Raw genomic sequence first — 25,662 nt, forward strand, 5'->3', positions numbered from 1 at the left:
CTGCAGTGCATCACCAGAATGTGAATGTCTTGCAGTTTTCAGTCAGAGTATGATTCTCTGTGGTCAAGCATTTCCTTCTAAGAAATTAGCTTCCTGAAACATATTTAAAATGAATGTAGAACAGATTATTGTAGTGGGTAGATATTAAAATAACATTGTTACAGATTGCCCTTTGTTGTGATTTTTGCATATTCACAGTACCACTTCACTAGATGGCTCAGCTTTAGGTCTTTGTCAGAATTTTAATGCTTCCTAGTAAATGAAAAGGGTTGAGGTTTTTTTTCCTGATTTCAGTAAAGTAAGCATACAGAGAAGATAGGTAATGGAGCCTTTCCAGGCTTTTCTCAAGATTTTCTCAAAAGAGACCCTAGAATTCTTGGTTTACTCATGACTTCTTGCCCACTGTACCCCCAGAATATTTGCAGCATCATTTTCTAGGTGCTGCTCTTTTCTTCCTTTTTATATTGCTTTGGCTCAAATGCCGAATTATTTTTCTACACTATGTCATTTTCCAAAAGCACAGCCTGAACATTTATCCAGGGGAATTTTGTAAAAAATTGATTGCTTTGTCTTTCTTTCTTTTTTCTTTTCCTTTTTCTTTCTTTCTTTTCTTTCTTTCTTTCTTTCTTTTCCTTTTTTCCTTTCTTTCTTTTCCTTTCTTTCTTTCTTTCTTTCTTTCTTTTCCTTTCTTTCTTTCTTCCTTCCTTTTTATTAATATTTGATAGATTCCTTGGATAATTGTGGCTGCCATTTGAAATGTGTAGTTATATATGCATCATCTTTGGAGCATCACTAAGTCTTTCCTTTTTAGTCTCAAACTGCTTCCAAGATTACTTTCTTTAAACATTCAGCTCATACAAAGAATGCCACTCAGACCTCATGTGTTACTTATCTTCATCTTCACTGCTATAGATTTGTTTTTACAGTGAACTATTTCAGATAATCTACACTTACCAGTTTAGCTGAGCATAAGGTGTAACATTTTTCTTTTCCAGATCATATTCCTTAAGAGAGGAGTTTTGGCTAGTGATTGATCACTTGACAGCAGTCAAGTGTTTCAGATTTTAGGGTTGGTTTGTTAACTGGTGTAGACTGTCTGGGCTCTGTTGACCTGAGGATATAAGTCTCTGTGAACAGTTGCTCTTCACAGTGTCCCCAAGAAAATAGTTTTGTTTGCTTTTCTCAAAGCAACTTGCAATTGAGTTGAATTGAAACTTGCAATTCCAGTGAGTTGAATCACTGGAATCCAAAGCCATTTTACAATGGCAGTTTTACTAATTTTGGGTTAGTTATTCCAAATGAACACTGTTTGGGCAGCAAATACCAATGGTAAAGGTGTTTCTGTAGTCTTCTGCTCAGCAGTCTGCTTGACCAGGGCCATGCAATTTCATCCCAAAGCTGTATGCGCCTGTATGAGTAAGGAAATTTCAGTGTATGGAATCTCTTGATTTCTGTAAACCGAAAACATGAGCAATCCAAGGTGTGATCACATGAATTTTGAAATACAAAATTACTTTTTTCTGTGTTTGATCGAAGGATTTTGTTAATAGCAGGGAGTCTGAGAGAAATATCAGAGCAATAGGCTTTTGGAGATGAGTATTTCCACCTGGACACTGAAGAAGGGAGGGTGTAAAACTCCTGTCACCAATCTATAGTAATAGGCAGCTTTGGTGCCTAGAGGAAGACCACATTCCTCCTTCTGAGAGAATAATTCGTATTAACTCTGAAATAGAATCTAAGACTGGAATACTGGATCAACTGTTAGATCAATATTTGACTGCTTTTGCTGTCTCCCATGATGGCAGTTCATGCAGTGATGGTGACAACTTTGAGGTTACACTTCCTTTGAGGTAGTCCTGCACTGGAGATGTAGGTCTTTGGGCAGAAGCAGCAGCAGCTATTCCTTAGGCTTGCCAGGTCTGGAAGAAGTATGTGTAAAATCATTATCTCTATTTGTTCAGGTGTGTGATTTACATAAGAGTTCTAAGATCACAATGTCCTATCAACACAGGACTGGGAAACTTCCAGAGACAGTAATCTAGATCTGAATCTAAATGCAGAGTTTTATGCAAAGATAGTTTTATGCAAAGTCCTAGCCCAATGTGGAGGTGATCTTGAATAGTCAGTCTTGTCCTCTACCAAAAAGCACATTTATCATTTTCATAATCTTTACAAGGAGAAAATGAAAATTACATTCTATGTACACTAAAACATCAAATTAACTTTTACATCTGCTATATTCAAGAAATTTAAAAACTGTAACTGAGTTTTTAAAAGACTGTAACTCCAGGAGTACTTCATAATCTTCCTTGCATATCAATTAGTGACAACTGTACAGACATTTATTGAGAGATAAATTTTCAGGCTACTTTAAACTTTCAAATCAGAGTACTATATTATTTTGATGGAACTCTTGTTGATAACAAGTGAACAACAAAAATATATGTGTATGATATAGATAAGCATCTCAACCATTCAGGTGTTTTGGTAACCACAGTTTTTCAGTATTCCCTTTCTCTGTCTTTTTCTCTCATGCATGTCTTGTTTTCACTGTATGTCTTGTTTTCACTGCACTATCCTTCCAGGCTCTTGCATAGCAAGATTGTTCTTATTTAAAATAACTCTTTCCGATAGAACTTGTAGGCTCTTTCTTTGTATTTTTAGGATTATTAGACCTTTGAGATTTAACTTTTACATCTATCATCCCTCACGTTTGTATAACAGAACTTGAAGAGCTGCATTAATGAGCACTTCTTTAATTTTCCATTCAGTGTAGGGTAAACACTGTTTGAACCACTGGAATTTACAAATTCAACTGTAAAATCACGGCCAAAGTTTGTTCCTTAGTAGCACGTCAGGACCATATTCTAACTAAATTAGCTATTGCAAACTGATGGACAATATACCAATATACTGTCAGATAACATCTATGTGGCTGGATACAAAAGGAGCATTAATGAGACCACTGTCAAGCTCCAGTGTTGTTCTGTCTCAACTAAAGTAAGACTTGCTCTCTTCCCTACTTCAAATATAGTTGAACAGGGTGAAGAGGCAAAAAAAGACATCTGAAATGGGGTGTGTTCTCATCATCTCAATGCTTAACTGCACAGTGCTTTAGATCTATAAGTTTCCTTCCAAAATAAGGCCAAGAAGGGCATGGCAAAATTTGGCATTCTTAACTTTTTGCCCCTGAATCTATCACCATGAACAAACAAGCTTCCACCCTTTTCAAGTAATATATCTGCTTAGAGTATATATGAAATGAACATCTCATAAAGGTTTAGCATTAGTCAAAAAAAGTGTCATGCAAGGAAAATTTAAATTTTATGGAGCACGTTGCTCCATAAACTGGCTCTGTTTGCCTTCATGTTTCTGTCTTTCATATGGAGTGCAGTCTTTACAGAATTAAAATGTGCAGTGAAGGAGAGATCAGGACAGATCATACTTAAAGATACATGGAATGTAATAGGGAGGGAGAGAAAATAAAAATCACTAGCAAAAAAACCTCACTTTAAAAATAGTTTACCTAAGAATTGCCATTACGGTGTTCTTTCCCTACTCTTTGGGAATTTGCAACATCATCTTTTTTCCCTAGAATTATTGCCATAGCTCTTGACTTCCCCCCCGCCCCCCGATTTTATATTTCTGTTTTAGCCCTGCAGCAGTTCATTACACATGAAAAAGTCTAATTCATTACATACATGGTAGTGCCAAAAGTCACAGAAGGTTCAAAATTATTTTTATCAATTCTCGGTGTATGTTTGAGGAATAACAGATTGTTGTAACATTCACGCAGAATCACAAAATTGTTAGGATTGGAAGGGACCTCTGGAGATACGTAGTCCAATGCCCCTGCTAAGGCAGAGTCACCTAGAACAGGTTATTCATGCTTACAGGTGTGATGTCTTCATAAACAGTGAGTCTTCAGTGTTTTCACCCACATGTTTTAATAGTTTTTATTTTGCCTACTTTTTACTGTTTTAAATATGGAATGCTTACTAGGCAGTAACAGTGTATTACTTCTTTCTTTAATAATCATGACCACAAATAGGATTTCTTTCTGTAATACCCTACTCTTCTAATTACTGTGTGGTTTTCTCTGTATTTTAAAATCCTCAGCCTGGTTTCAATTTAGGGATGAGCAATTAGTTTCAGACCTCATCTTTATGCACACATAAAGACCCATGTTAGCACGTAGACTTTAGAGATGACATATTGAGCATTTGTAAACAGCTGATAGTATCTGAAAAATGTGGTCGCTGAATGTGTGGTGCCAGGTAATATGGGCAAAGTTGAAGACCAAAGTTTAAAAGCTTGGTTCTGGTTATCTGTATAACCCAGGGATTCGACGTCCAATATGAAATATTGCCAGTGCTTTATGGAAGCCTGCTCCCGTTGTTCCTTTTCAGGGTGGAAGGAGTACGAAACAGGTCGTCTATTTTGTTGATGCTGAGGAGAGAACATATGCTGGTACCTGTCTGCCTGGCGTACCATCTGTCACTACTTTAAAAAAATGAAACTCTCAAAGCTTAGGAGCTGGCTTACTGGAAGGGTGGAAACTTCTAAGTCTTTAAAGTCCCACTGCAAAGTTTTAAAGTCTCCAAGAGTCTTTCCATACTTTTTCAATTTAAGAAATGGCAGGAACAATGGTGTTGTGGTATTCCACAAGTGACAGCCTGCAAGAGGGAAGGGCAGTAAAAATAACCCTCTCAGTTCATTACAGGATGTAACGGAGGAGGCCACTTCCAGGTGCTATAGATCATTCCCACGTGACCCCATGCACCTTTCCAGGTCCTATAGATCATTCTCTTTACTTCATGATCTCACTTCCACAGTCAGTTTTAAGATAACAATATCATTATGGTTGTCTGTCCTCATTCTGTTTACCTGAGAATATGGTAAAATAATAACTTATCTCTGTATCTATCACAGAAGCCCTTTGATAGAGATTCAGAAGACTTAAAGGAGATCAAATGTCTCCAGAACTGGAATAGTGTTGGCTTATGTCCTGGTTGCAGAGAGGGGGCAGAGTTTTGAGCCATCTGGCGTGGTTGTATTCCATACCACCCATGTCATTGCTGGGGATCGTGAAGGGGGGAAGAAAAAGGTGAGTACACACCTGAAGTGTGCCATTTTGTTCCGTCTCTTCCTCGGGGAAGTTGCTGGGACCAACCAGGTCTGTGGACTCTGTCCTTCTGCCACCACCCATCCCTTCCCATAGATTGGAAGAACACAATTCCAAGCAGCAAGCACAGCTGAGCCCAGTGGAGTGCACCCATGCCAAGGCACCAGTGCAGGAAGCAGCCGTGGGGAATGGAGCACTGGAGGCAAGCTAGAGCCCCAGCTGAGTCCAACCCAAGCTGAAAGGAGCTGAGCCAGGCCATAGGCACTGAGCCAAAAGGAGCAGCATGGAGCTGGGTAGAGCTGAGTAGAGTCAAGCCAGGCCGGTCAGGGAGGTGTGGCACGGTGTGGACAATCCAGCTTTTGGGGGTTTATCTGTCATTGGTTATTGTTGGCTTGGGCTCAGGGACAAGGAACACCAGATGCGGAAACATCTGCCATCTCATCTTTGCCTGAACAACCACACAAAACTGAGTTGAGGTGCTGAGCACGTTCGGTGTGTAAATTGCTCTCTGTTTTGCATACTTTTATTATTAATGTTGTTGCTGTTGTTGTTCATATCTCATTGCTGTTTGTTTTCAGTAAGTTGTTATCTCAACCCATAGTCTCTGCCTTTGTCCCTCTCTCACTAGAGGGAGTGGGACGAAAGGGAGCAGTTTCTTTGGAGTTTAATTCTCAGTTGATTTTAAAGCACCACAACTTAGTACCTTCCTGTTAGTGAGCTTGCCAGAAAGCAGTGGTTAGAGTCTTAAGAGGTAATTGCCAAGGTGGGGTTTTGAGCAGTGACGAGACCATAGGCCAGTATTCTATAGTCTCTGTCTGCATGCTTTTCCTGGGACGTACTAATGACTCCTACCAGTAAAGGACTAATGTGTTTCCTACTGACACTTCTGGATTTATTTTAGCAGAAAAGGTCTGCCAGGGTACTGCAGTTCTGTGCATAGCTGAGTCTCATGCTAGGGGATGACGTGGGTGCCTTTTCATGGGCTCTACTTTGGACACCAGTTATTAGATGAAAAAATCTGAAGAGTTTCCTCATGGAAGTAGTATTCTTCTGTTCAAGCAATAGAGATTTGTAGGCTTGTTACTAAAAGTCAAGGGGTGATTAGAGGGATTCCTCAGTGATAACAGCAGGGCTATGCTTTTGTGGCTACAGGTAGTGCAGTATGACACAAGCTAAGAAGAGTTCATGTGTCTTCTGGTGGCCAAGTGACAGGACACTGCACTTACAGCATACCAAAATGGTGTGCTTGCTCTCAGTGGTGACTTTGTATCCTCTCTCTCTACCTATCCCAAGTTAGTCTCGCTTTGCCTTGGTTCCTGTGGTTTGTGCAGAGGGGCTCTATCATACCAGCTTGGGCAATGAGGGTTATTTTTGGGAGGTCCATATGAAGTCTTTTTCCCAGACAGCCTCTTGAAAAATTTCAAAATTTACTTCTATTCTTGGAACTCTCCTATTACTTTGTTTTTATGATCTGTGCCTTTGTCTCCAAACAAGCAGTTATTAATAGGACAGTTATCCACCATAAAATGTTCAGAGTTTTGCTCTTTTAACTTAAAGTTTTGCTTTTTCCCCTGGCTTAAATCCGTTACCCTCATCAGAGTTTACTTTTGAGTCTGGCTTGTTTGTTTCTCTTGTTTTCCCAGTCTTTTGAAATGTTTATGTTGTATATTCATTTTCACTTGGAGATGAGAGAGGTTTGGTGTTAGAGATATAATCCTTACCTAAATCACGCTTTTTTGGTCATGGAATTGGAAACACAGTCTGCTGAATAAAGAGACTCTCCCAATATGGGTTGTGTTCAGGTTTTCATGTGAATTAGCTCCACATAGTCTAGAGTGAGTCATTTACTTTGTTTTACTTCGGTTTCACCAAATGTAAAATATGGTTATGGCTGAAAATCAGTATGTAAATGTTAAGTATTACTATTGGCCAAACAGCATATCAATGTTAAATCTACAATTTCCTATGAAAGAGGAGGAAGACATGGTCTGTCTGTACTTTGGGTTCTTTCCCTTTTTTAAATTCAAGTCAGACTGTCAACATCAGTTTCATTTTGCTTTCACAGTTTGTGCTTAAAACCATCCCCTAGCAAACATCTTGCTTTTCAGATACCTTAAACCTACTGCAAACAAACAAATAATGCAAATGAAATAGTAATAAAGTTACTGTTAGCTCTGTATAACAAATATTATCTACTATTTAAATACAATTATTTTCAGAAACTTGGCAATTTTAGTCATGCAAACAATGAAATTGATTCCAGTCACAGCTCATCTTTCTATAGAAAGGGAATACCGGTGGTGTTTTAAAAATGGATTATTAGGAACCTTGGTTTACTCGAAGTGGCTCATGTGTTGTATTTGCTAACACAGCATCTTGCTGGAAGAAAATAAGTGCATCTTTTCCCTAGAGAGATTATTTTTTCCACAAATCTCTGGAGCAGGAAATAAAAAACAGCTAATAGTTGAGGGGTGTGTGGAATTCGTTTAAGCAAAGCTGAACCATGATCCTTCTGACTGCCTCCTCTTTCCTGTGCTGTTTTTTCTAAAACTGCCTTGGAGTATGTCAACAAATCTCTGTTAAGCTCAGAAAGTGCAGGGGGGTGGAAACTGTGATCCTTTCTCTGTCTCTTTCTGTCTTTGGTGTTTTTGTGGGGAGTGATTTAAGCTGATGTATTTTCAAACTGTCCTTGTTCTGGCCAGGACAAGGTTAATTTTTTGCAGTAGCCAGCAGTGGGCATGGCCAGGACCTGGAGTTATTCTATACCACCTCATGTCATTGCTGGGGGTGGGCAGAAGGTACCCTTTTCCAGGGAGAAAGGATTTCTTCCAGTTGAGTTTCTGAGCTGGAGGAAGCAGCTGGGTAACACTGGTTCCAAACCAGAAGAAGTGGTCAGGGTGGCATATCTGCACTTGGGTCAGGCTCTGCAGTGAGCATTTTGCGTATGAATCACTCTCTTTTGTACACTTCTGTTACTAATGTTGTTGCTACTGTTAGTTTTCTTATCTTGTTGCTGTTTCTAATAAATTGTTTTTATATCAATCCACGATTGATTCCAGTCACAGCTCATCTTTCTATAGAAAGGAAATACTGGTACCTTTTCTGTCTCCAATTCTCATCTCCAGCCCGCCACAGCAGGGAGGGGGAAATGGAGTGAGTGGCAGCATGGTTTGGAGAGGCTCAGTGGAAGCACTAAATTAGGAAGTGCCATTCCTAAACAAAGGTACAAATTTGTCCTGTAAAATATTTGTAAATTAAAACAGCCTCAGGACTTCTGAATGTAACCCCAGCTGAGTTCTGGAGATGTCACAGAGTACTGGTTTTGTTACAGATACATAATTCTTTTCTCACACAAGTTAATTGTAAATCAAAATAACTTGACAGAGAGGGCAGAATCTATTATACAAAACTGAAGAAGCAAAGTGTATGTATATTTGAAAAGCAGAAAAATACCTGTGATTTCTGCATGGCCTATTTACTTCTGGTATACAAGAAAACATTACTTTCATATTTCTCCGGTACTGGAACTATGTGTTTTACATGAAGGAATAGAGCAGGTACCTATTTTCTGATGACAAATGAAGCATGCTGGGTATGTGCTCCACTTCCCCAGAAACTGTATACCTGAGGACAATAATGCATTGTCAAGGCTTCAAGAATGCAGAAGACATTGAGGAAATAACTTACATAAATGACTCTGTTTTGCTGTGCAGCAGTGGATATAGTTGATATCACTGGGTGTGCTTATGGTCATCCTCAGGAAACAAAAACATTTCTTTGTGATACTGTAATTATTGATCTTAAATGAGAGCATAAGCTCTTTCACATTGCCTGAGAAAGTGGTGGTTTTGCTTTGTCTGAAGTGCTTGGTTTATAAATTACACTCGGTCACTGAAAGTAGTTTTGCCATCTCTGTCTGTCTGCTCTCTCATGATTGTTTATTTTTAGACAATCTGTGTTCTGTAACTAAATACTTTCAACATCTTCACAAGTAATCTTGACAAGCAGAACCAGCGTTGTTGAAGTGATTTCAGATGATTAAATGTTAAATGATGTTTTCTTCCAACCTGGTTTAAGCCAGCAAAAATGTCAACAAAATAAGTGAACCAATATACTGTCTGCTAGTTAAGCATCAGGAGAAGAAAAGAAAAATTAAATGCAACATATGATAATTTCTTAGATGCTGAACTTCGGAGTCAATGACAGAGACTTTTGTATCATGGTTTGTGATAATTGTGTTTAATCAAAACAAAAGGTTGAACTTTTTAAAGGAAATATTTTTCTAATAGTGAAATATTTTCTTTCCATGTCTTATTTTCAGCAGTCACATTCAAACTATATGGGGTAATATGACATCAACTGATGGGTAATGTTGAACATACCCATTTGGCTTATCTGTAGTCTGGAAAAAAAATGAAGGGAAACTAATTTTTTTTCGTGGTGATGCTTCATTTTAATCTCATCTAACACAGGATTGTTTTGAAAGTGCTGTTGGGTCTGAGTGGAGTTGATGCTACAACCTGTCTGGGTTCAGAGATGGAAGGATAATGGGGGAAAAATGAAGAGATTGTCAGAACAGGAGAAAGCCTGTTTGAGGAATGGCCCATGGAGTGTATTGATGTACCTGGGCAGCACGTTGTTGTGTTCTTCTGGGAGGCAAAGTCTGTTTGGGTTAGCAGAAAGAAGGACAACATGCACTGATGGCAAATCTATCAAAGACCCTAGAATATGTCTTACTGAGGGTGGTTCCTGGTTTTAGGTGGAAATGGTCACTGTTTATGAAAGAACTCCCACATTTTTAGGGGCACAAATAATCTTGACAAATTTAGTAAGAATGAAAGTACTTTTAGACTTCTACATTACCATAAATTGATGACTTGGTGAATAAAAGTCCTGATAGTGAAACCTGAACAATTAAGGAGGTAATTAAATTAATTCCTACAATGATACCTCCCCTGCATCTCCCATTTTGTCAATGGCTGGCATTTTATACGCTTTTGGGTTTCACTAATCTGTATTGTAAAGGCAAGTGGACATATATTTCATGTATTGCAGCACTTGAATATTAGTCGGGAAAAGTGAGAGAGAGACAAGGAGCTGGCTCACCAGCCAAGGTAGAATAGATGATGATGGGTGGCACAGGTACGTGTGAACCTTAAACACAAATTGGAGTCAGAGGGAATTGTCCCTGTAGCTGAGGTCTTTCTGTTTTCTCACTCAGTGCCTCCCACCAGGAATGTTTATTTTCCTGGTGCCTACATCAGTGCAAGAAACAGCATTTCAACAAACTGCCATTGTTCTCCCTTATGACTCTTATCACTTGAAAGAGCACACAACATACAAGGTTGGCGCCTTCAGCATGTTTAAAACGTAGAGACCTGGCTTATTGCAATATATATTTAGAAACTAATGCAGTGACAAACAAAATTGTGTGGAGCTCAGCATATATACTAAACCATATGTATTGCCAGTAAGCACTGCTTAAAGGACAAGAAAACATTTTCCAATTGCCACATTTTAACAATTCCTTTTACATGAATCTGTAACATGGGCACTTTTGAAACTTAACTGATGGATACACAATCCTTTTCATACTGTCAGAAATTCTTTTACTCAACTATTCCTATTCTTTTCTTTAGGAAGGTGAAAAAAAAGGATTTATGAATAGACTTTATGCCATCCAGGAGGTGTGTGTCACTGTTCAGAATATCCTTGATGAAATTGCTTCATTTGGTGAAAGGATCAAGAAGTAAGTGCTGACACAGGTGCTGGATTGCTCTCTAATGTTGTTCATACTTTTTCCATGTAGAGATACAAAATATTAGACCTTTATTTATTTATTTCAGGGGACTCCAGCTTTGGATGATCCATCGTTCAAACTCATTTATATTTACTTTGCTTGTGGAGGCCATCAGTCAATGAAAATCCTGTCATATTGATTCTGAAATTTAGAATTATATTAATTGGGGAAAAAATCAGAACTAAGGTTTTTAAGTAAACCAGAAAGAGAATCTTGTTGAGAGGTCTAACAGTAGTTATTTTAAAATAATAGTAAAAAAAATGCAGCTTTGATAAAGGAAATAAGCGGAGCTGAATAGTATTTTAACAACATGCATAACTTCCACTTGCTGGCAGTTGTATTTGTGTACCTTAGCAAAACCTTTCCTTCTAGAGTATTTGTAATTTGTAATACTTAATACATGATATATAAGAATTGCCAACAAATCTAGGCATTAAGAAAGAGAAGATCTGATATTTACTGAAGGAAATGTGTTGTATTTCTGACATGGTCAGTGAACAGCAGCACAGGGTTTAGTATTTGAGATGAAACTGGTTCCAGGAAGATGCCTTCCAGCTGTCAGCTGCAAAGCAGGGACAGGACTGGTTTTCCATGCCTCCAAAGCCAGGCGCATCACACCACCACCTGATTCACGTTTGGATGTGAATTTTAGGAAACTGGTGCCTTGGGTGGAGGTCAGTCTGCAGGAATCCTGAGGATCATCTCTCATCTGTTCTGTTCTGTCTTGATGATGAGGAGGTTGCCATTTTTGTGTTTAAGAGGAAATACCCTAATAGGAAAGCCTGGGAAACATTTCCATAGGGACACTTACAGGCAGGCTGTGTTCACAGCAGCAGAGGCAGGTGCAAGCATATTGTATCACACAAGTTTTCCAGTCAAAAAAATGAACCTGTCTCTGAAAAAAGTCTTTTATCAAAAGGCTATTTGTGGAAGTTGTCTCGATGACTTAGATTTTTTAATTGTGCATTTTGGAAGTAGGGTTTGTTCTATTATATACCAGATGAGAGCAACAGAGTTTTCTAAACTGAGTGAGACTATAAATCTTTGCTCCTAATTTGCTTCTAAAACTATAATGGGAAACCTGTACTGAATGCTGTGCTAACATAGCACATAAGGAGGTTTGCTAAGTGAGGAGCCAGTGCTCCCACACATGGTGTGTCTGTGATCCATTGCATACAGCCGAGTCACAGGAACATGAGCAGACCTTCTGTTCATCCCAAACGCATACAGAAGAGGGGAAAAGAGCAGGTGTCCCTTGAGGATAAAAGGAGGAATCCGACACTAAATGACACTAACATAATGTTCATTCTGGAGACATGTCAAAATTGCCAGCGAGAAAATAAGACAAATAAACACAGGAAGCCAGACCTCATTATGAAAAATATGGCTAGCAATTCAAATAATTATTCTGCTAGAGAAGCCAAAATAATGTAATCACATTGATCGGGGATGTAGTTAGTAGGAATACTTTAAAGAGTATCATGAGGCTATTTAGAGCCAAAGCCACATTTTCCTTCTGGATGAATGTCATGCAACACTTTTGATATGGTGGTGCCTTCGTGGAACAAACCCACTGAGCCAAGCTCCCTTTAACCAGTGTTTTTATGGGATATACATGTAAATTTATCATCTGGCCTTTCTCTTCTCTGCACATGGAGGTTGGAGAGCCACAGCACACTGTTTCAAGACTCATTAACTTTCTCTTCCTCACACCTCAACCTCTGCAAAATTAGGTAACCAGCAGTGTTTTGTCACAGAGTTTGGGATCCTTAGTAAGTGTGTTGTAATCTGTGACTTTTGGAAATGGTAATGAACGTCCTGAAACTCTGATGGGATCCCAGATTTTTTTTTTCCTTTATCCATAGATAAATAACATTTACTTATTTCATTTTATTTTATATTTTATTTTATTTGGTAGATAAGCTTTCCTTTGCTTTTTCTGCAATGTACTTTACCTCTTTACCTTATGCCACTCCCTCTTTTTTTCCTCCTTGTGTCCTTTTTTTTGTTTGTTTGTTTGTTTGCCACCCAATGGAATTTTATTTCCTTCCTTCATCTAGTGCTGCCTTCAGGACTGACTGTTCTACCCCCTTCTTTTTTTTTCCTTAACCTTCTCCTCCTTAAGCTCATTGGATGAGTTTCCAGCTTTCCATGCCCATACACTTACCTTTTCCTTTTCCCCCAAAACAGAAGGGCACCTGATTGAGGAGTGCATCTATACCTCAGACAGAGGGGAATGTCCCTGCTCAACCTTTAACTGCTTGTGCTGCCCTTACAGTGGAACAGTGAGGTGATAAAACAGAAAGCCCTAGCAATACTTTTCCAACTATTGTATCCTACTTCTACCCTAGTATTGAAGAAAGCAATCTGAGTTACCTGTGGGAATACATTTAGGGAATAAGGAGTTCTGTATGTTTTGCCTGATGCTATGCTAAGACTGGGGACAAGCCCTGAGATTTCCAAAAAGCAGAGCAGTAGTTCTCTTGGCAGATGTGTGCTGTTGGGCAGGGAGAGGTGCCATTCAGCAGGCGAGTGGGTGAAGCCAGGACCTCCTTTCATTTCCACTAACAGTGGATCCAAGCCCAGGCTCTCCCTGATGTCCAGCATCCATGCATTCATTTGTAGACTCAAGTTTGTTTACCCTGATGGAAAGTGGCACTTCTCCCACTCTCCTGCCCATTATTTGTTCTTTTATTGGGTCTGTTGGCTGACCTCAGTTCTGACTTCTGTTAATTTTTCTTTTAGTACATTCAACTGGACTGTCCCATTCCTTAGCTGGCTGGCGATTGTTGCCCTCTCTGTGTTCACTGTCATCCTGTATTTCATTCCACTGAGATACATTGTTCTTGTCTGGGGTAAGTAAAGCCTTTTTAAACTGTCTGTACCACTTAAAACCCCGTGCTTTGTAAGGGATGACTTACATTGTCAGTACTTTCTGGTATTTATGGTCATGAAGCTGCCTCATGATGGAAACAAGCAGGTTAGTTAAAAATCGCAAGTCTGTAAAGATGTAAGCCCATCTGCAAAATGCATTTTTCTTGGCTGGCATTGTAGACTTAATCATACTGTGAACATGTAGCCATGAGGATTCTTCATATATCAAAATGTAGCTTTGTTTAGATACTACTCTGATTTATTTTCACTACTTGTACACAAACAGGGGCATTTCAATCTATATAGTGCATTTAGGACAATATGCCTTTTTTACTGCAGTACTTTATCTTGTGAAAGTGTATGTAAACATAGCAACAACAAACCTGTTTAAGGGGTCACCTTTGGTTGGACAAAAAGGAATGAGTGGTATTTGGCTGGTTGATAAGGAACAGAAAGTATGAGTGGGTAGGGGGGTGGAATTATGATTGATCCAGGCTCTCACTACAATATCAATTGTCCCTTTATCAATTCTTTATACTGATTTTAAAAAGCTACCATTACCCCATCTGTTGTAAATAATGCTCCCAGTTTTCATTTGTACATCTTTTCAATACATCCTATACCACTGGCAGCTGTACCCTTACTCAGTACCACAGATTTGTGAACAGCATAGTCTCGGTTAAATCTGTGGCTAGATTTTCTTTCCGAAGAAAGAATAACAATCCCACTTTTGTAAAAAACTTTTGAATTCAGGAGACAACATAAAATCATCGAGCTGAATCTAAAGAATTAATTTTTTATTGATCAGTCAGTATTAGTAATTTCTTAGTGTGTTTTCACAAATAATCATAGCAGAATATTTAAAATGGAGCAGAAGCAATTAAGAGGATATGTACAAAGGTATTTCTACAGAACTAACAGAAACAAACATGTGGGTTTCCTTTCTTTTCCTGTCTTTGGAGTTTTACTTCTCCCTCACATACCCTATATCACTTAGGTGTAACCAAACTCTTAGTTTGTTCCCAAAATTTCATTCTTCCTAGCACATACACGTGAACTTTGAAGTAGTTGGTCTGTGTCCTTTTTCTGTCATTTTTCAGACAGTTGTGACATCTTGCTTTCTTACATCCCCTTTGTTTGATGCAAGAACATTTGATTATAATACTCCTCCAAGACCCACAAAACTACAGAGTGAGAACTGTTCTTTGAAAAGCTCATGACTGATATCCCAGGAAGGGTCACACTCCCACAGAAATGTCTGTTTCAGGTAAAGCAGAGCCTTAACTCCCAAGCCTCCCAAACCATGTATGGATAGCATAAGCACAAATTATTATAAATGCGCCTTGCATTCTTTCCATCTCTTCCCTCCTTGCCCCCAAGTTATATAGTGTACCTACATATGACTTCAGGGCCATTTGTTCACTAGTGGTTTCAATGCAGGTTTTTCTCCTGCATTTTGTTTTAGGTGCCTTCTTACTCAGCGCGTGTGTGGGGGTCCCTTCTTTAGGGATCTGTTTCTCTTGCGTCATGCCAGGAGACCAGACAAGTACTGCATAGCTACAGCTCCCGCAGTCCCGACCTTCTCAGGGTGAAATGCATTCACACAGAGCCATGTCGTGCTGAGCATAGCTCTGTGCATCTGTCCCTTCAAAAACTGCAGTATTCCAAACACTGTTTCCTCCATCATGATGTGTTTTTAACCTCCCCCGTGTACATACATTCCTTCATCCCATTCATCCATCCTGCACTTGGAAGCCTTGGAAGCCTCTGTTTTCTGACATTTTTCCATAGGAATGTTTGAGCTGGTCTGTAGCAGCATTTGCCCATGTCATTCTTTGGGAAAGCAGAGGTTTTAAATGAAAATTCCTCCATGTTATGGCACATCCTTTCTATAGCTGTCTTTCTTCTTTGCATCCATAGGGACTGCCTCTGTCAGCATGCCCTGGCAAGAGATTCTCTGTGCTTTCCCTCTAGCCATCTCTCTCTCCAGGAGACTACTGGCCCTTGAAGATGTGGTTTGTTATGTGGGGTGGAATGGGAATCACCTCTCCATCCTAATCCCATTCGGTGATGTGCAGAGTCCTGTCAACAGCTACAGCTGTTTATGTGGGAAAAGTATAAAGATAATTATTTTATTCTGAAAATTTTCAAGCTTTTGTAAAAGATCAATCCCCTTGTTGTATTCTGTGCAGTGCTTTTCCTTTCTCAAGCCTTGACCATGATTTATTCATGCATTTGCTTTCATGGGATGACTGGTATTTTTCTTTATCAGATTTGACAAAGTGAAACCATATCAGCTCCTGAATTCACCTATAGGTGGTCCAGTGGCCACATGTAATGAACAGTAGGGTTGACCTTGAATTTCTCAGTCACTTGCTATGCAAAGCATCTTCTTAAAGGTGTTGACCCTCAGATATTCCTTTTGAACACTCACTGTTCAATCACCAGATAAAGGAATGGCAGCATCTCCTTTCTACATCACAGAACTGAGAATTCATGCAGTGGAAAGCTGTGGGTTTTATCAAGCTTATGAAGCTTACATGCCCCATCCCAAGGCCATAAGTCCTTGCTAAAGCTTTCTGAAAGGTCTGGGTGCCAGAGACTATATTATCTTATATCTGATACAGCCCGGATAAATTACACAGGAAGGTACATTTTTAATGCTGTCCTGGCTATCTCCTGCGCCTGAAAGTCTATGTAGTTTGTACTGTTCCTGCTCCTGTTTTAGACATGTGTTCCCAGAGCCCACAAACTGGGTTCTCAAAACGTGTATGAGCCTGACTTGGTATGTTATGATAAGAAAAGTCTAATTTAAAAGCCTTCTTTCTGCTTAGTTTGTGGAGGATTTTTCTTGGTGCTTCTTAACACAAATTGTCAATAGGCATTACAACACCATGATATCTAATAGAGACATCTGTCTTCTCTTCTCTGCACTGCCTTCAGCTCATCTGTATCTGTCATTCCCAGACAGAGGTTTGTGCAGACTCCTCTGAAACCTTCACATGATGCAGACTTCACTGCTTTCCATATGCTTCATTGTCTTTACCATGAAGAATATTTTCCTTGAATCTCCAGAATCTTTCATGAATGTTCTATCCTGCAATTAAGCCCATTTCTGCTCATCCTCTCCAGTACAGAAATGAAGTACTCTTTATTCCTCTCTTTTTTCCAACCTCCTCATAATAATCACAGTTTCTGTTACTTTCCAAAAAATATATTGAAGGAATTTTAAAATGCCCCTCAAACTTTTGCATTTTGAAACACAGGGAACCACAGCAGCAGATTTCAACATTTGGAGCCTGCGTTTGCAGTTCATTCATTCGTTTGTTCATTCATTCGTTCGTTCATTCATTCATTCAGTGTTAATGTCAGACTTCAAAATGGATCTAAAATCTTTATAAAACTTTGCCAAAAATACTTGGATTTTTTAAAATGATCATAGTAACATTGGAACTTTCACTTTTGCAGGCATCAATAAATTTACAAAGAAGATTCGAAATCCATATGCAGTTGATAACAATGAGCTACTCGACTTTCTATCCAGAGTTCCTTCAGATGTTCAAGTGGTGTGTATATATTTTTTGAGTCCTTTCTGTTTTTGTTTTTTTTTAAATGAATTTTTAAAGCAGTTATTTTGATTCAACATTATATTCTCTGCCACAAAGAAATTGCAAACTCAAGCTGGGGATAGTCCATGAACCATTAGGAGGCTGCTAGACCTTTTTCCAGGAAGAAAGTAGGTACTACCTTGTTTGTGCCTCTGAGGATCCTTAGAACAGTAATTATTTGTTAGATGGTAGCAGATGCTAGAGTTTGTATTAAACAGCCCCCAACATCATGTGAATCTGACTGGGATAAGACACTACGTAGGAAACACTGGAGCTGAAGCTGTCAGGACATGCAGAGAAGGAATAGGAAGGTCAAATGATGGAAGAGGCAGCACCAGGCAGTGTTGCCCGGTGTCTTGTGACAGCACTCTGAGAGCACTTTAGCCTTTCCTTTTCTGGGGTGAAAGCTTTTGCTGTGGCCACAGTTCAGTTGTGCCCATAAACTCCTTTTAAAAAAAGCTGGTTGTGAATTACAAGCTTTTGTGATGCAATACACAATCTCCTGAGAGGATGCAAGCTTTAAGATAACATCAGGCACATAAATCATCTCTGGTATCACAAAGATTATAGACTTCACATATTTCTAGTTTCAGTTCAGAGCTGGTATAAGTAGGAGGTATGGGTACACATGCCTTCTCTGAATCTGATACCTTTGTGGCAAGCATTTGGAAATAAGCAAGTTTTTAAGATATATTACAAAGAATATTCATCCAGTTCACCCAAGAGGATACTGTTTATTGTCTGTAAGAGCTCGTGGAGAAAACAAAAAAAAAGAGTAACCTTTTCAAAGCTTAACGTCAGTGCACAGTGTTATTTCCTGGCAGGATTTTCCTAATGTTGATTTTCCTTCTTACTCTAGATTTGCAGTTCTGTTGTTGTTGAATCACATGTACAAATCCTGTATAGTTTTTAGGGAGAAAGTTTTCTTTATCTTTTTTAACCCTGGGGGAAAAGAAAAGGTGTCTTCCCTTTTTTCTAGGAAGCACCACCTGAACTCTTTCTTTCTGAACTTTGTGTTTAAACAGATGCAATACCATGAACTGAAACAAGATCCCAGTCACAGCCCCAGCAAGAGGAAGAAAAACAACCCTGCCTAGCCAACTTCATGTGTTGAGGAGACTAGCATCTGCCAGGGGAGAATAAAAGAGCAAGCCTAGGCAGCGTTTCCTTTCCCTAAGCTTTTTATTTATTTTGCCTTTTTATCTAGTGAGGAGATTTTGTAAATAGTGTAAAAAGGTGTTTCTCATTGAAGATATCTTTCTCACTGTAAAGACATTTGTTTTAAGTAGGGTTTTTGCCATTCGAAAGCCTCGTTAGAAACAGCATAATGCATTAAAGGAGTCAATCTAAAGTGGTAAATATGCACTGCTACTTGGTAGTCAAAGATACATGAAATACTCAAATCATGCTGACTAAACCTACAAAAGGTGTGAATTTAAATCTTACTCAAAAATTTGTCAGTATCATCCAGTAAGTCACCATTACAATGGTGACATTACTGTGTTTTATACATTTAATGAGAAATCCAATGCGGTGGAGCCTACTGCACTTAAGTTTTAGCAGATTTTTTAGTTCTCAGACCTTGATGTTAACTTCTGGTGCAACATTTTCCTGTGCAGGTGGGCTGCTTATAAGATAATGAGAAACACCAAGTGCAAATCTCTTTCTGGAGCTCCCAAAAGCAGTTCCTGATGTCTTTATCATTCCATTGTAAGATTTAAAAATCTCCATCTCTCTCAAAATACTGCCAGGTTTGTAACTGATTGCCTGTCTGATTTTTCTGTATGTACCAGTAATCTTCATTTGTACTACATAGTTTAGTGAACAAAGTCCATAGTTTTGCTGTAATTTAAATAGTATAAAACTAACTCCATATTGCTTTTGGTGTCATGCTATGAACACTTTTTGTGCACATAACTATTTTAATATGGAAGTGTTGCAGAAATTCTTTTTTTCAAATCACAAGATCATATTAATATGCTTTACCAAGCTGAAATATAGCGTAGAGGAAAAAAATGCAGTTGTGGTAAAACTGTTTTATTTTCTTAGCTGTTAATGTCAGTTCTTCTGATACAATCTTTATCTACTGCATGGAAACTGCATTATCTTATAAATTACATGGAACATAGATGAGAAACGTTTACATTTCAAATGTTTTAGTGGCCACTGCATAATGAGTACTTGGGGATATATTCTGGTAGCTGCATGCAGACTACGTAGTGAGCAGAGACTCATTCCTGAGGGACTACCTGTACACAGCTCCTCATCGTAGCTCCCGGTGACATTAAAGGGGATTTTTGCCCAGGGGAGAGCGGCAGGACTGCATCCTCGAGGAGAGCTGTGGTCCTCTCTAGATTACCTCTCATTGGTTGCAATTGCAGATAAAGTTATATTGCACTACTCTAACAATACTTTTTGAAAAGACTATTTAGAAATACTTTGCAAGCACATGTTTATATATATTTGTCTAAAGAATTACATGTTAGCTGCATTGCTCATGAAAGATCGTCCTGGATTTGTTTATTTTGCAGATAAGATGATAACCAAGTTCTGATGTGACAGTAATTTTGTTCTTTCTGTTTGTATATTTGAAAGAATGCCGGTCAAATGACTATTCTGCAGAAGGTCTTGTCCTTGTTACATCATGACTTTAAAAGAGATCTGGCTGTGTGGTGCCTGAAGACCAACATACTATTGATAAAATGAGAATCACTGATTAGCTTATTTTGTTTTAAAAAAGCCAAATTTTTGACTCAGCAATTATGTGAATGTTTGTTGCCTGTTGTCAGTTTCACGCAGTTCTTTAATACACTGCAAGCCTTGTACCTTCTTAAATGTTGCCCACTTGTCTGTGTGTGATTTCCTGTTGTTTTTTTTTTTCTGAACCCAATTTCAAATGTCTACTTCGATGGTAATGTACGAGTTAGCTATGCACATTTCCTGCATTAAACACACCTTTAACGTCACTCTTTTCTATTATGAAGCCTCTGTCTTTGAAATCCTATGCTATCATTTTTCCCTGAGTGGTGTGACATGGAAGTGTCAAGGAAAGCATCATATTTCTGTGTGCAGCATTTCAGTATTTTAAGCTCCATAATGTGCAGGTGGAGGGGGCAGGGAGAGAAAGACATCTGTTTGTTGAAGATTGGTCAATTCTTCTTAAATGCCTCAGTCACTCGAAATTGATCTCACTGAAAATATAACACACAGAGGCAGGGCTAAGAATGCATATGTATTAAATACAATTCTCCTGCCACAGCAAGACAATTTAAAATCACAATTTAAAATAGTTTGTGAGTGAACCCGTTTTCACTATTTGTAGTTTCTCTACTCTGCTTTTTGTGGGTGGCCTCTTTAATGAACCAGTCCCACTTTATGCCATAAATATTTTAACATACCTTCCTTTTTCAGATTGGTTCTGAAGTCCATTTCTAACCTGTTAGATTTACCAGGCTTTATTCTGAAAGCAACTTGTCTTTTCTAAACAGTCATGAAATAATAAGGCATCGCACAATCGTGAAACTCTTTCAGAAAATAAAATTTAATGACTTTATTTGGGTCTGTGGAAAATTATTAGCTTAATTGGGGTCCCCACTTATAGCAGGTGTCAGAGCATTCAGGATCCACCAAGGCTGATTATCTGAGAGGCTTTAGTTACAGTTCTGATGGTAATTCATAGCACAGAGGTTACTTACCCTGTTTTTACAGTTGTTTCTCGTTGTAATGAGGAATGCCTAATAGCAATGAGCTTTAACTGGGAGAGCTGTGTACTGTGACTTAGTATTTTAAATCCAAGTGCAATAAACCCCAAGATGTTTTTCTATTGCAATTAAAGCAGCGGTGCAATAATGAAAAAGCGATTAAGCAACCTGCATACAGTCTACCAGCTAATGTGGTCCCTGAGAGCATAAGCTCTACTGACAAGAGGAAGAGCTGCTGACCCCTCCTGCCTTTTCTCCACCTTGGCCTGCATTCTCTAGGTGACCAAACTTGTATTCTCCATTTCCTGGTCACCACTATACTATCAACTAAACCTTAACTGGAAACTGTTTGCTTTGTCATCCTCTCCTGCTTTTTCTCCTACTTTTATTTTTGATGGACTTCTTTTCCTTATCCACATTCTTTGACTAATTCACCTTGTTATAGATGTAACTCCCTTGACAGTTTGATCACAAACCTTCAGCTGCTGGTTTTGTGTCAGCACTTCAGTTTCCCTCATGTACCTTCCACCTCTGCAGTTTCAATGTTTGGTTTCTCACTGCTGCATTAAGGAATCATCCATACCTGTCTTCCATCAGCTCTGCTTTTCTTGGACCTGCAGTGAGTCCCATCCAGACCAACCTCATCATGGTACTCCATGTTCAAACTTTGTTGGATTCTCACTCCCTGGTGGTGATATATTTTGAAGTTGTTCCCTGTGATAGAGCAGAAAAGAAGAGTAAAGAAATTGCAATCTGATTTTAGCGGAAGGAAATATCTTCTGAAAGTTGTATAACTGTTTCTGCAATATACATGGATCGCTGTTGGCTACTGGCTTTTGAAATATCTGAGCTTATAGTTTTGCTCTGCTCAAGTTGAAGGATTTGGACCTCTGTGTGATTTACATCAAATCATAAAGGGCATTTGATCTGGGGGGAAACCAAGTAACATAAAGGCATACCAAAACATAAAACCTGTAGTTTATTAAGCTTGTGTTTAAAATTGGCAAGAATAACAACCATGGGTTGCTTGGGACCCAGGGGGATTACTCCATCATAGAAAATGATTGCACAGTTTTCACTGTGCAATTTACTGTTCTTTGTAAAATCCTATGCTTCATAATTAAATACAGCACTATGATTTTTGCAGTTTGGCTTTTTTCTCTACAGATTAATGTGTAGGCTGCACTTTGAGCAGACATTTTCACAATAAAGAGTGGCATTTGAAAAAGAAATTAATTTTTGAAGTAGTTGACAATTGACATCACTTGGTGAAGATGCCAAATGTCAGGAAGTTTAAAGCCAGGGTTTGTGTTTATCTTTCGATTTAAGTTGTGATAAAGTGAAAGGAGAGTCACAAACAGTTGCAGATGAAGAGAGTGTGCTGTCCTGGAGCCACCAACACTGTGCATTGCTGACAGTAACTGAGACAGTCATGCTTGTAACAGGGGAGACATGAGATACACCTTCTGTGAAGAGCTTTAGAGAGCTTTAGAGAGCATCTGCCCAGCTGCCCTGTCTCAAGCAGTTGCATTAGTTCATCATTTTTGTGAGTGCCAATTTAAATGACCAGTGTACAATAGAAAAATGAATAATGGTGCAAGGGAAGGAGGGAGTTTCTTGGGTTTTCTCCATCTCAACCTGAATGTTAGAACCCTCTTTCTGGTCTCGGTACACAGTTGAGGAAATGTGACATCACTGCATCTAATTGAGAAATCCTGAACTTTTAGAAACCCTAGTTCCTATACTGAGAGTTCAGTCCATTTGCACAGAGTATGCTTCCAGGGCTAATGCTAGACAGTAGCCATTCCCCTTAAATCATGCATGCATGCAACAGGACAAGTCCATGTATCTCAAATCCTCTAATCTCCTCAATGAGAAACATGTAAAATCTGGTGTTATTTTCAAATAATGTGTTTTAAGTCTAATTTCCCACTCCCTACATTGGGAATGAAGTGCAGTTGACAACTTCTCTCTTAATTTCTACCCTGTTCAGCCTGCTGCCAAAGGCAGAGGTTCAGCCACAGAATGGAGAACTACAGGCATCAGCTATGTGTGGACTCCATATAATAGGCTGCTATTATATGAGAAAATAAATCTTCAATCTTAACCCAGAACCAGAGGACACAAATCAGGTGGACAAGTAGTTTTGTAAGGCCTGTGATGCTAAAATGGAGAGACTTTGATGTGTGGGCTATTTGATGGATAAGGAATTGGCTGGACTGCTGCATCCAAAGTGTTGCAGTCAAGAAACAGCTCAGTGTTGAAATGGAGATCAGTAATAAGTGGTGTGATTTAAGAGTCTGTCCTGGGACCAATACTATTTAATATTGACATCAATGACATAGTAGGATCAAGTGTACTCTCAGTATAGCAAATGACACCAAGCTGAGTCATGCAGTTGATTTGCTGTAGGGAAGGGATGTATATCAGGTCTTCAAAAATCAAATGTCTTTTGAATGATGGAAGAAGGAGAAGGCTTAAAAACTTGCATAGTTTATGTTCAGAGTAGAACTGAAAGCATCCTACCACCCAAAACCACACCTAAAGCATTACAAGGAGTCAGGTAGATGTTATCAAGGCTTCCATACTTTGCACTCATCAAAGGTAACAGATGAGAAAGCCAATCTTGTGTTGTAGCTTTTCTAAAATGAAGACCGTGTTTCTATAAGGACTGATAGAATACCTTCAATTTCTCATAAACTGTAAAAGCGTTTTGGGGTCATCTTCCTACCTCAGAAAAAAGTTTTACTCTGCTAATAGAGGCAGTAGGGACGTTGCTAAAGCCTTGAACACTCCACAAGAGTTGACCTTTACCTGCAGGATGCAGAGGTCAGCTTCAGTAAGGCTGCTGGAGGGCAGGTGCAGACATGCAGAGTTGTGATGGTGACAGCCACAACTCAGATGACATGAAGCTGACCCGGCTGCAGCTCCCTAATTTTGGTGTAGTGAGCATGGCACTTGCCCTTGACAGGAGCCTGTGGTTTCACTTTCTGTTTAGTCTGAGTGGACCCAAACCCATGACATACAGTTTTTAAGAGGATGCTGTGGTAGACATGAGGCTATTCAGATGAAGGGAAAGGGATAGCTACTCTAATTAATTAGAGTATCGATCCTCTTGGAGCTGGAGCTCAGTGCAGAAGAGGATTCAGGACTGACATACAAGATGCAAAAGGGGCAGTGGGCAACAGAAAAAATTAGAAATAAAACTAGCAAAAATTTATGCAACTTTCAGGAAGGCATCATAGAAACAAGAGTGTACATGTGCTCCCCTGCAGGAAAAAAGAAAACAAATGCCTCCTTGCCCCTTTGAAGACACCCTGGCCTGTAGAGGTTTCCGGGGAAGAGTACAGTTTTGAAAGGTAAGCACCATCCTCATCCTGCTTTGTAGGGACCTATCTCCCCCTGAGTCACTAGACAAAAGCCTAGAGGGGACCGGAAAGTTTTTCCTTGGATCTGACACTTGCTAGCAACTCATGTTATTCATCTGTTATTTACAAGCCTTTACTTCACAATAATGCACAGGGTAAAAACACAAAATTTGTTCTTAAATTTTTAAAAGGGAAATATTTGAAACAGAACCTACTTGCCTGTTTGTAGTCTGTCATTCAAAGTAAGTGTTTTTGCTCTTTCCCTTCAGACAGACCATGATGGCCCCTTCTAGCAGACCCACTGAGTGTTGTTTCATTGATGGCTGGCAGTGACTATAGGTAAATGAAATAATACCATATGAAAGCTTTGTGTCCTAAACCTGATACTGCTGTGGCACAACATGCATATGAAAGGATTTTTTTGGATTTGTGGAGAAACAAAACAAAACCAAAAAAACACCCTGTCCTGGTTTCAACCAGGACAGGGTTAATTTTTGCAGTAGCCAGGAGAGGGTGTTGCTAGGACACTGAGGTTATTCTATACCACCTCATGTCCCACCTCTGAAGGTGGGGGAAAGGGACTCTTCCAGGGAGCAGGGGTTCCTTGCCATCAAAAAAATGTGGTTGAGGGAGCTGTCTGGTATTGTCTATTATCAGGATGAGTTCCATGTGAATAATTTTTTTTGTACCCTCTGTGATTGCTAGTGTTGCTGCTACTGTACATTTTTTCTTATCTCCTTGCTGTTTCCAGTAAATTGTTCTTATCTCAGCCTGTAATCTTTGCCTTTTGTGCCTCCAATTCTGCACTCCATCACACCACAGAGGGGAAAGGGAGGGGGAAAAGTGAGGGACTGAGAGAGTGGCATATGGTTTGGATAGTCTTGGTGGGGGCACTGAACTGGGGAGTGCCATTCCTGAACCACGACAGCCTTATTTTGAGCCCAGTGTGGCACATGAAGAGTTGAGATAACAACAGATCTGACCACAGCAGGTTGGAACAAATTTGATCTAAGCATTTGTTGTATTAGGTATGGACCCACTGATCACAATGTTGTTTGGTCTGTTCACATGGGTGTGGTACCTAACCCTGTATAGATGCCTGTATTTGTTCCTCCCAGTGCTCTCTTTCAGAGCAGGTGGAGGGGTCAGGATTGCTTTGTGGCTCTGTGGCGGGATATCAGTTTAT

General features: G+C 39.3%; 1 protein-coding gene across 4 annotated transcripts in view; it reads left to right on the forward strand.

The window, feature by feature from the left end:
• The window catches only part of MCTP1 (multiple C2 and transmembrane domain containing 1), a 188,455-nt gene extending 163,210 nt beyond the window's left edge, over positions 1 to 25,245 (forward strand). For 3 of the 4 annotated variants that reach the window (XM_051789361.1, XM_051789363.1, XM_051789362.1), the window contains 4 exons: positions 10,765 to 10,874; positions 13,671 to 13,780; positions 17,268 to 17,365; positions 18,433 to 25,245. In XM_051789361.1, coding sequence (XP_051645321.1) covers positions 10,765 to 10,874; positions 13,671 to 13,780; positions 17,268 to 17,365; positions 18,433 to 18,504 — 390 coding nt within the window. In that variant the 3' untranslated portion in view covers positions 18,505 to 25,245. Of the gene's footprint in view, positions 1 to 4,932; positions 5,077 to 10,764; positions 10,875 to 13,670; positions 13,781 to 17,267; positions 17,366 to 18,432 lie in introns of those variants that run through there. The other variant, XM_051789367.1, reaches the window with a different exon arrangement.
• The last annotated feature ends 417 nt before the right edge of the window (positions 25,246 to 25,662 follow it).

The sequence above is a fragment of the Manacus candei genome, unplaced genomic scaffold (genome assembly GCF_025592945.1).
Source record: "Manacus candei isolate 608988 ecotype Guabito, Panama unplaced genomic scaffold, ASM2559294v1 h1tg000027l, whole genome shotgun sequence".
Classification (NCBI taxonomy): Eukaryota; Metazoa; Chordata; class Aves; order Passeriformes; family Pipridae; genus Manacus; species Manacus candei.